At 61.9% G+C, this 12,816-nt stretch overlaps 1 protein-coding gene across 5 annotated transcripts in view; it reads left to right on the top strand.

Annotated features, from left to right (window-relative positions):
- Positions 1 to 2,449, top strand: part of COBL (cordon-bleu WH2 repeat protein) — a 114,452-nt gene extending 112,003 nt beyond the window's left edge. For all 5 annotated transcript variants that reach the window (XM_080666974.1, XM_080666975.1, XM_080666977.1 and 2 more), the window contains one exon: positions 1,278 to 2,449. In XM_080666974.1, coding sequence (XP_080523100.1) covers positions 1,278 to 1,295 — 18 coding nt within the window. In that variant the 3' untranslated portion in view covers positions 1,296 to 2,449. The remainder of the gene's footprint in view (positions 1 to 1,277) is intronic.
- The last annotated feature ends 10,367 nt before the right edge of the window (positions 2,450 to 12,816 follow it).

Genomic DNA, 12,816 nt, shown 5'->3' on the forward strand with positions numbered 1-12,816 from the left:
AGCTAGGGAGAATGTGCTGCTATGAACATAGGGGTGCATATGTCCTTTCTGATTGGTGTTTTTAGTTTCTTGGGATATATTCCTAGAAGTGGGATCACTGGGTCAAATGGGAGTTCCATGTTTAGTTTTTTGAGGAAACGCCACACTGTTCTCCACAGTGGCTGCACCCGTCTGCATTCCCACCAGCAGTGCACGAGGGTTCCTTTTTCTCCGCATCCTCCCAGCTCTTGTCGTTTGTTGATTTGTTGATGGTAGCCATTCTGACAGGTGTGAGATGGTACCGCATTGTCGTTTTGATTTGCATCTCTCGGATGATCGGTGGCTTTGAGCATGTTTTCATATGCCTCTGGGCCTTCTGTATGGCCACTTTGGAGAAGTGTCTAGTTAGGTCCTGTGCCCATTTTTTAACTGGATTGTGTGTCTGCCTTTTGTTAAGTTGTGTGAGTTCCTTATATATTTTGGAGATTAACCCTTTATCTGATGTATCATTGCCAAACGTGTCCTCAGCCTTTGCCTTTAGAGGCACTGACATATCCCCTCAAAATTCTGCACATCCACTTGTATGCTGCCGGGGTCACACCCCTGCAGCTGAGCCGGGAGGAGCCTGAGCTCTCCCGGGCAGTGCCTGTGTCCGCTCGTGGCCACCACCGATACTGACGGCACCCCGGGCCAGCGGTGAGCCCATCGCGGTTCTGCCTCGGGAGCCCCTGCTCCAATGGTGAGGGAGCCGGGCCGGTGGGGACAAACCCCAGGCGGGGGACAGAGAGCTTGGCAGAGGGGGTGATGGGGTGGGCCGGCCGAGGTCGTGAGCAGGACAGCCTGCCCTTGAGGCTACGCCTGCTTGTTCTCGGAGAAGGACTGGTCATTTCCCGCCAGGAAAGGGGCGTCTCCAACAGAGAAACACCGCAGGAGGCAGAGGCTGGCCCGGGGAGGGGAAGGCCACGGGGCTCAGAGAAAGCAGGGGGCCTGGGGGGGGGGGGCGGGGGAGGTGTGCAGACCCTTGGGAGCACCGTCGAGGGGCGGGTTCTGCAGACACATCCCCTCGGGGACCCCCAGGGTTCCACGCCTTCGCCCCTGAGTGCCACAGCGAGGCACCGAAGGCGTTTAAGTGCGTTTGGGTGTCTGCGTCTCCTCCTCGGCCCTGTGAGGGCATGGGGACCCACGTAGAGAGTCAGCGTGGTGGACGAGCACCCTGGGAAGATGGGCCAGCGCACGCTCCTCGGCGCCTGCGGCCTTGGCTCCCACGGGCCTGAGTAACGGCTCTCTCTCCACCGCAGGTGCCCTTGCTCGTGTGAACCGGCAGCGAGCCCGGACCGTGGCGGAAACCCAGCTGCCAGACGCCCCTGTCGCCGCTCAGGCCACCACGCGCGAGGGGCCCCGGGACGTGCTGTGCTGCCCGCCTGCAGGCCAAGCCCGCATCGCTGTCCCGGGTCCTGCCCGCAGCTCCGCGGGGCGCCTGTGCCAAGGAGATGCACTCTGTGCCTCTGAGTATTTCTCGTTGCCAATAAACGCCTCCTGTTGGCAGGTTGCTGGGGGCCCACCCGACACTTAATGATAACACCGACGGGCACTGGGAGCAGAGCACATGGAGGCCGCGCGGGCCTTTACCGCACAAAACCTTCCGCTCCTGGACGCCCCCGGCGGCATGGCGCTCGGCGTTGGGGTGGAAGGGGGCGGCGGGAAGGCCTTCGTGTCCCAGGGGCTCGGCGGAGGGAGGGAGCTGCTGTGTCTGAGGCCTCCGCCCCCCGGGGGTGCGAACCTCACCGAGGGTGGCCGGCCGCTGAGGTTGAAAAGACCGAGACGCCCCTGGAGAGCCTCGCACGGAGCTGAGACGGCGGCTGCGAGTCCTGCGAAGGGGGGGGCGGGGGGGGGGCCGAGGCGGCACGGCGTCTGCGTGCACAGGGGTGCCGCTGGCCGCTGGCCCTGCGCGCGGGCTGTGAAGTAGCCGGGACCTCCCTGGGAGGCCGAGCACGGAGCCCGCGACTCCCCGGAGCCTCGGAGACCTGCACGGCGCCAGGAGCGGGGATGCTGGGCGTCGCCGAGATGGGCCTCCGATGGGCTGATATTTTGTGACCGAACAGCCCGGCCCTTGCCCAGCAGATCCACGTCTCCCTGGCACCACGCAGCAGTCCCCTCGCAGGCGCGGCCGGGTCCCCAGTGTTTGTAACGACATGCAACCAGCGGGAGTTTCTCCCCGCCCTCCCAGCCCCCCCACGTACTGTTCTGCGAGAAGCAGCTCGTGAGGGAGACCGACGGAGGGGAGCTGTGTGTGCGGGGAGATGCCCTGGATGTCACGGGACCGGGTCAGAAGCCTGGGGACCGGCTCCGCGTTGTCTGACCGGCCTCCCTCACCATCCCCGGCGGCGAGAGCAGCCAGCCAGCGGCTCCGGAGCCGCCCTGTCCCGAACACGTGTCTCTTGGTGCCACAAATAAAAGGTTCTAGAACTGCAGCTGCCGTGTGTGTTTCGTGAGTCCCGGTCACGGCGTGTTTCGATAGCCTGTCCCCGGAACAGAGAGACTCACGTGTCCCATCCACAGGTGTGTGTGTGTGTGCAAAGCTGGTGCACCCCATGCTGGCGAGCCCCAAATCTGTGTGTGTGCAAAGCTGGTGCCCCCCATGCTGGCGAGCCCCAAATCTGTGTGTGTGCAAAGCTGGTGCCCCCCACGCTGGCGAGCCCCAAATCTGTGTGTGTGCAAAGCTGGTGTCCCCCACGCTGGCGAGCCCCAAATCTGTGTGTGTGCAAAGCTGGTGCCCCCCATGCTGGCGAGCCCCAAATCTGTGTGTGTGTGCAAAGCTGGTGCACCCCACGCTGGCGAGCCCCAAATCTGGCTCCTGCCTCATCACAGCTCAGCAGGGCGACATCGCCAACAAGGAAGTATGCCCATCTCAGGAGACTGAGGCCGGAAGCTTTGCTTTTTCCTCCCAATATTTTTTATTGATTTCAAGAGAGAGAGAGAAATGGAGAGGAAAAGAGGGAGAGAAACATCAGTGTGAGAGCGGCACACCGGCTGGCTGCCCCCTGCACGCCCCTCCCAGGGGTCGAGCCTGCAGTCAGGCCCCTGCCGGCCCGGAGCGCACGGGGCACGCCCAACCACTGAGCCACCCAGCCAGGGCCCCAAAGCATGTGAATGTTGTCATGGAGAGGAGGTGTCCGCCCCTTGTTCCCCGGGTACCACGTGTAGAAGGGGTCCCCTCTGGCGAAAGGCATCCCTCGCACGGGGTCTAGGGGCCTGAGTCCGCACGTCTGGGTACAGGGACGCGGGGGCCCTGCGGCTGGAGCCCCAGAGCCGGGACTCCCTGGAGGACACACCGCAGCCGGCCCGTGACCCGGTGTCCGCCGCGTCGGGCAAGGACGGCCGGGTCCCTGCGCCTCGGGCCACCTGCTGAGCAGTGAGCCCGCTGCTGAGGCACAGACTCAGAGAGGGGAGACCATCAGCCGCCGGGGAGCCCTCACGCCTGTGGGACGCTTCCTGGCCGAGGGCAGGCGCCGGAGGGTCCGCAGAACCCCGCGGGCCGCGCATGGCTCCCGGGCTCCGGTCCCGCAGGCTGGGCTTCCCGTGGCCGGGGGTGCGGCCTGCTGCCCTGGCACTGGCTCTGGGCCGGCTCCGCCGAGCCCTCTGCCCGGAGAAGGGCGGAGCCTGGGAGGGACGGCAGAGCCAGGTGCCCCCTTGCTGCCCAGTGGGACTCGCTAGTGAGACGGCGGAGGAGACGGACCGTGCTCCTCTCACTGAAAAACCCGACTTGCGAGGGTCCCCCTGCTCTTCTGGGACCCCCCTTGTTCCTCTTGGGGTCCCCCTGCTCCTCTGGGTTCCCCCCTGCTCCTCTGGGGGACCCCAAGAGAACAAGGGGGGTCCTAGAAGAGCAGGGGGGCGACTCGGGCGGGACGTGGATCTCCCGGCCCAGTGGGCAGGCTGGTGGTTGCCCAGGCTGGGAGTGAGGCACCGGCCTCCGAGAGGAAGTGCACGCGCTGGGCCCGTCCGTCCGCGTTGGAGCTCGGAGGTTTTGAGGACGAAGAGAGAACGGATCTTGAGAAAAAGCAGACACGAGCGGCCTCCGTCGGACCACATCCTTCTCCTCCTTGCCTTCAGCGCCCGCTGGGCCCGCTGCGCTCTGTGGTTAGAGTGTCAGCCTGCACCCGAGGGTCCTGGGTTCGAGTCCCGGTCAAGGGCACATGCCTGGGTTGCAGGTTTGATCCCTGCTCCCAGTTGGGGAGCCTGTGGGAAGCAACCAATAGATGTGCCTCTCTCACATCAATGTTTCTCTCTCCCCGCCTCTCTGTCTCTCTCTCTCTCTCCCCCTCACCCCCACTCCCTTCCACTCTCTCTGAACATCAATGCGGGGGCGGGGGAGGGAAGACTGAAAGAAAAGACAGAGCCACCCAGTGGGTGTGGTTCATGAGCGTCAACCTATGAGCCAGGAGGTCACAGTTCGATTCCCGGTCAGGGCACATGCCCGGGTTGCGGGCTCCATCCCCAGAGTTGGGCGTGCAGGAGGCAGCCGATCAATGACCTTCTGTCATCATTGGTGTTTCTCTCTCTCTCTCCCTCTCCCTTCCTCTCTGAAATCAATAAAAATACTTTTTTAAAAAGACAGACCGCAAGTCCCCATGCCGGGGCGGCGGCCGGCCCGTGCGGTGCTGCTCCGATGAGCCGCCGCGCTGACTGTCCTCGCCCCCGGCCCCCCCGCGGTCTCCCCCTCGGGAGCTCTCTCTCCGGGGACTGGCTGCGCCGCGCGCTGTGAAAACCAAGGCAGAGCCCTCCCGCCCCCTTGCGCCACGCCTCTGCCAGGTAAGACCCCTCTCCTGGCTCAGCCCAAGGCCACGTCCCACGCCCACCCACCCCCTGAGCACGGAGGGGGTGTCCCAGGGCAGCGGGCACAGTCCCCTGCCTCCTGCTCAGACCAAACGTCGCCGGCCAGAGTGGCCAGTCTGCGCTCACCCTGGATGGCCCAGTGGTTGGCCACACAGAGCCCCCTGCACCGGGTCCCTGGCCTTCTCGGGGCCTCACGGGCAGGCCCGGGTTCCTGCGGGGGGCAGCTCACAGAGGCCCCGCTTCCCCGAGCTGGGGGCCGCCGGTCTCTCCCCGATACAGCTCTCCCCTGCCCGGGCCAGACCTGCGGCCCGTGGTCCCGGGACAGAGCCCCGCGGTCTCGGGCCGCCGTCTCCTCAGAGCGGGGTGCGGTGCTAGCGTGGGCCTCCCGGGGCAGCCGTGAGCACGCCCCCCGTGACCCGGCCGAGGGCCAGCCCCACGGCAGCCCCGGGAACAGAACTCATCACAATTCACGTTTCATAAATGCGGGAGAGACTCCGAGGTGGCGCCACGGGCCGGGGCTGGGGGCGGCGGGGCGGCGGGGAGCCGGACACAGCCACGGGGGCGCTGCTCCGGGCCGGTTTGCACCGTGTCCATCACCGGGGCCCCCCACCGGCAGCCGGTGTCGCTCACCATGGGGCCGCCGGGACCCTCCGGGCTCCGAAGGGTGCCTCCGGGCCTCGGAGATCTACACGTTCTCTCCGTTCCGCCCGACGCTGTTCCTCCTGCCGCGGACGAAGCTCACGGAGGGGGCTCTTCCCGGAGATGACACAAACTCCCCGTACCCCCCAAACGCCAGGGGAGAGTGTCCCTGACCCCGGAGCTGCCGGCGCGGCCCTGCGACCCCCAGACAAGCGTGGGAGCTGCGGGACCCCACACCCGCGTCCTGCCCGGGCGGGTCGCCTCTCGGGCGGTGCCATTGGTTCTAACTGTGGCAGGTGGGACCCGCAGCCCCTGCGGCTGGCGCCCCGCCCCCACCTGGGACTCGGGCAGGAATCAGAGGTCATTCTCGCCGTTTACAGATCGTCCACCCTGTACCCCTCCACCCCGGCCCAGGACGCCGCTGTCCCACGTGGCTGTGTGAATTCCGGGGGCGTCGCGCACACGTGACCAGCGGCCACTCCGCCGTCCCCACGTCACTCAGGAGCCCAGAGAGCAGGACGGAGACGCACCGAGCGTCCCCAGCGATGGACCCCTCGTGCAGGTGACAGCGGCCGGGCCGCCGCCGGGGGCAAGGCCGTGCGGATCTGCCCGCCTGCTCCTGGCCTCTGTCCCCGCTCACGCCCGACGGTCACCTCCCCCGACACAACATCCCTGGGACCCGTGGACCGAGTGCTCCGAAGACCTGCTCAGGGCTGACCGTGTGGACAAGGTCGCGTTCACGTCATCTGGACGAAGCACACGGCCAGGCCTCGCTCAGGGAGTCAGGGCAGCCCGGCTCTCCGCCCCCCCGCCCGACCTCAGGAGAGCTGGGTCTTCTTGGGGCTCCTCGTGCTGGGATCCCATCTGCACCGCTGCTCTCTGCGCCTTTCTGCTCCTGCGCCTGGACGCCCTCTTCCCCGCGAGCCAGCCTCTCCCAGCCCCGTCCTCCCAGCCCCGTCCACCCAGCCCCGTCCATCCATCCCCGTCCTCCCAGCCCCGTCCTCCCAGCCCCGCAGCCAGCCCTCTCCCAAGCACATGACTCCTGAGTGCTCGCCGGCACTTTGTAAGCAGCGGAAGGCTGCACAGGCTCCTGGGAGTCAGAGGACAAGCGGTGGGCAGCGGGGAGGGCGAGGCTTTGTTCAGCTGGCACCTTCCCAGGGGCTGGGTGCCCGCACGTGGGCAGGTGCGGCAGACGCGGACCTCCCCGCCCCCATCACACACCCGCCCCCCACCTGCGCCCAGCTCCCGGGCGGGGCGCGCTGTCTGACGTCCCGGCCTGTTTGTTCGCTGTCTGCGCGCTCTGCGGGAGCCGGCAGTCTGTCCTGCCGATCGCCGCGCTCCCGGTGCCTGGCACGGGACAAGCGCCCACTGTTTGCTGGGCAAACACACATGGAGGAGCCAGCTGCCCCAGCACCTCCCGGCCGGGCGCGGCCGGCAGTCCGCGTGCACCTATTATCTCACCTCACCCGCCTGCGGTCCTGCCCGGCAACCGAAGGAGAGGCCCCGCCCTCCACACCTGGGCACCAGCTCTGCCCCGGGCACAGGTCTAGCACCTGCCTCTCTTCTCAGGAGCGAGGGGAAGGGCTGCGAGACAGAGGCTCCCCTGCCTCGCGCCCGGTGCGCTGCCTGCGCCTGGGACCGTCCTGGCCGCGTGTTTAGTCCGGGACCAGGGGTGGGAGGCCCGTGACCAGGAGCCAAAGTACCCACCCGGGGGAGGGCGGATTCCAGTGATCCCGTCAAGTGTTTTCCTTAAAAATGGAAAATTCACCCCGGCCAGTTTGGCTCAGTGATAGAACGTCGGCCTGCGGACTGACGGGTCCCGGGTTCGATTCTGGTCAAGGACACGCACCTCGGTTGCAGGCGCTCCCCGGCCCGGGCCCTGGTTGGGGCGCCTGCAGGAGGTACCCATCGATGTGTGTCTCTCACAGCGATGTTTCTCTCTGTCATTCCCTCTCTCTTCCGCTCTCCCTAAAAATCAATGGAAAAATATCCTCGGGTGAGGATTAAAAAATAATAATAGCCGAAGCCGGTGTGGCTCAGTGGATAGAGCGTCGGCCTGCGGACTGAGGGGTCCTGGGTTCGATTCCGGTCAAGGGCATGTACCTTGGTTGCGGGCACATCCCCAGTGGGAGGTGTGCAGGAGGCAGCTGATCGATGTTTCTCTCTCATCGATGTTTCTAACTCTCTATCCCTCTCCCTTCCTCTCTGTAAAATGTCAATAAAATATATTTAAAAATAAATAATAATAATAAAATAAAATAATAATAAAATGAAATGGCAAGTTCGTCTGGAATGGTCAGACTCTCCCCTGGAACCGTGTCAGCTCCACGCAGCTGTGTGCGACATCTCGCGGCGGCGGGCGTGGCTGTGACCCGCGGGGCAGCAAGGCGTGTCGGCTCTGCAACCAGCTCCCGTGACTTCTCTCCCCAGGGATCCCGCCAGGGGCACATCAGTGGTCCCTACGGACACAGCCTCCAGGACAGACCCCTGCGGGCGCCGGGCCAGCCGCCTCGTCCAGGGCTTCCAGCCAGGCCGCCCGGGGCGTGGGCAGGAGGCAGGAGAAGGAGAGTGAGGAGCGGAAGCACACCCCTAAGGACTCCAGGCCAGGGGTGGGCAAACTTTTTGACTCGAGGGCCACTATGGGTTCTTAAACTGGACCGGAGGGCTGGAACAAAAGCATGGATGGAGTGTTTGTGTGAACTAATATAAATTCAAAGTAAAGGAGCGGAGGGGAGAGCAAGAGAACCGGATAGAACAGCCGGGTCCGGCCCGCGGGCCGTAGTTTGCCCACGGCTGGTTTAGGAAGAAAAATTTTCAACACGCATATGCGGTCACGTGCCCACACAAGTGCACACACGCACACACATGCGCACACGCAGACACACATGGACCGTCGAAGGGCCTCCCACACACGGGCTGGTGACTTAAAAGCGCCTCCTGCCAGGGTGACAAGATTAATCACATAGAGATGGCGTGTGCACGCGACGCCCTCGGTGAATGTTTGCTGAGCGCACGGGGCTCAGCAAACGAAGGGCAGCCGTCAGCCGCCAGAGGGTCCCCGCGGGAGCCACCGGACCTGCTGACTCAGCTCCCGGGTGGGGGACCGTCTGCACCTGGCTCCCCGAGACGCGGGGCCCAGACCTCCCGTCTCCATGGACACGCCGGGCCGGGCTGGCTGGCCCTGCCCGCGGGTGCCCGGGGAGCGTGGACACGGACGAAGTAAACAGGAGGGGCCCGGGCCGTGTTTGCCGCCGTCCGCCCCGCGCGGAGGGGAGCAGGCTCCGGGTGAGAGCCCCTAACCACTCAGGGTGTGTTTCTACGGAACTAGGACATGGCATCCTGGGAGTTCAGCCGCGCACAGCAGTCAGGGACCCCCGGGCCCTAATGACCACCCCCCCCATTCCCGCGTCACCACGTCCTCAGGGCACGAGAGAGGGGAACAGCTTTGCTCCGCGTCCCCACCCACAGCCACGCGCCTGCTGCCGGATGGCCTGCCGCCCGTCTCCTGTCACCCGCATTCCTGGTGCGTTCCTTTCAGGACCGTTTTTAAGGAAACGGAAAGGCATTTGCTAGACCGTCCCCGGGGCGAATCCTCCTGGTGTTCCTTTATAACGGGTTCCGCGTCGTCGGCTTAGGGCGGCGCATGCAGACGGGGGTGCGGGGGTGGGGAGCATGTTCTCCCTGCGTGGTACCCGGCGCCTGAGGTCAGGTTGTCCCGAAGGTGGTGTGGACGGGGATGGCATGGACCGAGGTGTGCGCTGACCGTTTCTGCCACTGAATTGGCACTGTCCTCCCTTTGTAATCAATACCTATTGGAGGGGGACGAGGTGCTGCCTGGGGTGGCTCAGTGGATAGAGCGTCGGCCTGCGGACTGAAGGGTCCCAGGTTAGATTCCGGCCAAGGGCACATGCCTGGGTTATGGGATCCATCCCCAGTAGGGGGCGTGCAGGAGGCAGCCGATCAATAATTCTCTCTCATCATTGATCTTTTTCTCTCTCTCCCCCTCTCCCTCTCCCTTCCTGTCTGAAATCAATAAAAATATCTTAAAAAAAAAAAAAAAACCTATTCAGGGGGGAGGTACTTTGAGACTATGTAAATATTTCATTTCTCAGAAATATGTTACCCACTAGTTTCAGACCCTGATGATTGTTGCCTAAACCCGTTACGACTACAGTCCTTGCCCGATGGTGGTTTTCAGAGGAGTAACAGAATTCTCCCTTTAAGCTGGAATTACTCCTCCTGCACACACTTCATGATTCGTGTTCTCTGGGGTGCAGGACATGGTCTTCCATTCTCCCACCCATCCGTCCGTCATTCCTTCAGCTGCGTTGGTGTGGACTCACGGGTTCTTACCTCCCCGACAGGTTATGCTTCGTCACCGGCCTTGGCCTTGAGTCGTGGGCTGTTCTCGACCTTGGCAGCGGGGCCCTCGCGGCCGGCTCCGGACCCTTGGGCTGGGCCTTCATCTTTCTTTGAGCAATTGCTTACCCTCCTGGACAGTAAGTGCTCTGGGCCCGCCTGGTGCTCCCCGAGTCCCAGTTCTGGGAGAACTTCCTTACCAGGGGCTTCTTTCTTTCGAGTAGAAACTGTTCTGAGAAATCAAGATCTGGGCATGAGGTGTGCTCATTGCTGCTGCGTGTCATTGCTTGAGGCCAGGGGTCCTCAAACTTTTTAAACAGGGGGCCAGTTCACTGTCCCTCAGACCGCTGGAGGGCTGGACTATAGTTTAAAAAAAACAACCATGAACAAATTCCTATGAGCACTGCGGGCCCGGGACGAGTCGGCTGCTAAGCAGGACAGGCAGCGGCACCCGGCGGGCCGGATCCATGTCCTCGGCGGGCCGCATGTGGCCCGCGGGCCGTAGTTTGAGGATCCCTGCTTTAGGCCCTTAGTGGACAGAGCTAGGAGAAACAGATATCGATGACAGATAGGTAGGTAGGTAGGTAGGTGATAGAGAAATAGATAAATATCTATAGCTAGAATTAGATATGATAGGTAGGTAGATAGATAGATATGATATATGATATGATATGATATGATATGATATGATAGAAAGTATACTTGAGTTCTTTCTAATTCCTGCAATTAGGTTTTTTATAGTCTACTAGAGGCCCAGTGCACAAATTCGTACACAGGTGGGGTCTGGCCAGCATGGCCCCAGTCGGCAGATCGAGGCTGGGCCTGTCAGGAGGAGGAGATGGTGGGAGGTTGGCCAGCCAGCCCGCTCCAACTGGGGCCTCCTGATCAGGGCCGGGCCAGCTGGGGGGAGGGGCCGTGAGCGATTGGCTGGTGGGCCCTGCCCCCGATTGGGGTGGAGGGGGGACAATCAGGGGCCAGCAGCTTGGGGGAGGGGCCATAGGTGGTTGGCCAGCTGGCCCTGCCCCTGATCTGGATGGGGGGGGTGCCCATCTGGGGTGGAGTCGGCTGGGGGCAGGGGCTGCAGGAGGTTGGCTGGCTGGCCCCATCCCCTATTGGAATATGGGGGGGGGGGCAATCAGGGGCGGGGTTGGCCGGGGAGAGGGTCCGAGGGCTGATCGGGGTAGGAGAGCTGATCAGGGGCTGGGCTGGACAAGGGGAGGGGCCGCGGAGGTTGGGCACCACCCCCTCCCCCCCCGAGATCAGGCTGGTTCGCCGGCCGCAATGGGTGTCATAGGGACCGGTCATTCCAGTCGTTCCGGCGTTCCGGTTGCTGGCTTTTTATATATATAGATTCTTACCGAACATCACAGTATGAATCCATTATTCCTTTAGAGCAGTGGTTCTCAACCTTTCTAATGCTGCGGCCCTTTAGTACAGTTCCTCACGTTGTGGTGACCCCCACCCATAACATTATTTTCGTTGCTACTTCGTAACTGTAATTTTGCTACTGTTATGAATCGTCACGTAAATATCTGTGTTTTCCGATGGTCTTAGGCCACCCTGCTAGGTGACCCACAGGTTGAGAACCGCTGCTGTGGAGAAAAGCATGGGAAATGGGGTGAATTTATGCAAATATTTTGATAATTTGGCAAAAGATTCACCCGGCGTCCTCCCAGTCTATCTGTTCCTGCTGCAGTTGGCAGGGTCAATACCCAGTGTTGTGACTTTGGATCAACAGAGAGATACGCTTTTCGGGAGTTAGAATCCACATCCCCAGATCCCTAGAGGCGGGGAATCACTCTGAGAAAATTGTGCTCAATTATCTCTCTTATACTTGAGCTTTCGCGTCTGGGCCATTACAGGCCCATCTGACGTACATTAAAAGCCAGGGCCGAGGGGTGGCGTTCACGGGCGATGAATATGCATCTGGCGAACGAGCCAGGAGTCTGGGCTGCGGGGATACAGTTCGCAAGCACCGCCTGTCACGCGGCTCCGCATGTCACATGGCCCCGCACACGGGTCTGCTTTCTGCGAGGGAGGAAAGGCTGTCCCGCGGGGACCTCTCTCTGTCTCTGTCGCTGTCTCCCTTCTCACCCCTGTTTTAAGAGGAAGGGAGAGGGAGAGAGAGAGAGAGAAACATCAATGATGCGAGAGACCCTAGCTGGTTTGGCTCAGTGGATAGAGTGTCAGCCTGCAGACCAAAGGGTCCCAGGTTCGATTCTGGTCAAGGGCACGTACCTCGGTTGCAGGCTCCTCATTGGCCCAGGTCCCGGTTGGGGCGCATGCAGGAGGCAACCAATCGATGCGTTTCTCTCACATCGGTGTTTCTCTCTGTCTTTCCCCCTCTCTCCCTAAAAAAATCAATGGAAAAATATCTTCCAGCGAGGATTAACAACAACAACGAAAATGATGAGAATCATGGATCGGCTGCCTCCTGCACGCCCCCTTTTGGGGATCGAGCCTGCAGCCCAGGCATGTGCCCTGACCAGGAATCAAACCGTGACCTCCTGGTTCATGGATCGATGCTCAACCACTGAGCCACACCGGCCTGGTGCTATATATACAGTTTTTTTTTCATTTAAACTCCTTGTTGTTTAAAGTATTATGTAAGTCTCCTTTTTTCCCATTGACCCCTCCCTGGCTGCTCCCATCCCCCAGCACATGCCCTCACCCCCCTGGTGTCTGCGTCCATTGGTTATGCTCATAGGCATGCATACAAGTCCTTTGGTTGATCTCTTACTGCCCCCTCCCCGCCTTCCCTCTGAGGTTTGACGGTCTGTTCAATGCTTCTCTGTCTCTGGATCTGTTTTTGTGCATCAGTGTCTGTTGTTCATTAGATTCCACAAATGAGTGAGATCCTGTGGTACTTACCCTTCTCTGACGGGCTTATTTCACTTAGCACAATGCTCTCCAGGTCCAACCTTGCTGTTGCGAATGGTAGGAGTTCGTTCTTTTTTTACAGCTGTGTAGTATTCCATGGTGTAGATGTACCACAGCTTTTTAAGC

The sequence above is a fragment of the Plecotus auritus genome (assembly GCF_963455305.1).
Source record: "Plecotus auritus genome assembly, chromosome: 4".
Taxonomy (NCBI): Eukaryota; Metazoa; Chordata; class Mammalia; order Chiroptera; family Vespertilionidae; genus Plecotus; species Plecotus auritus.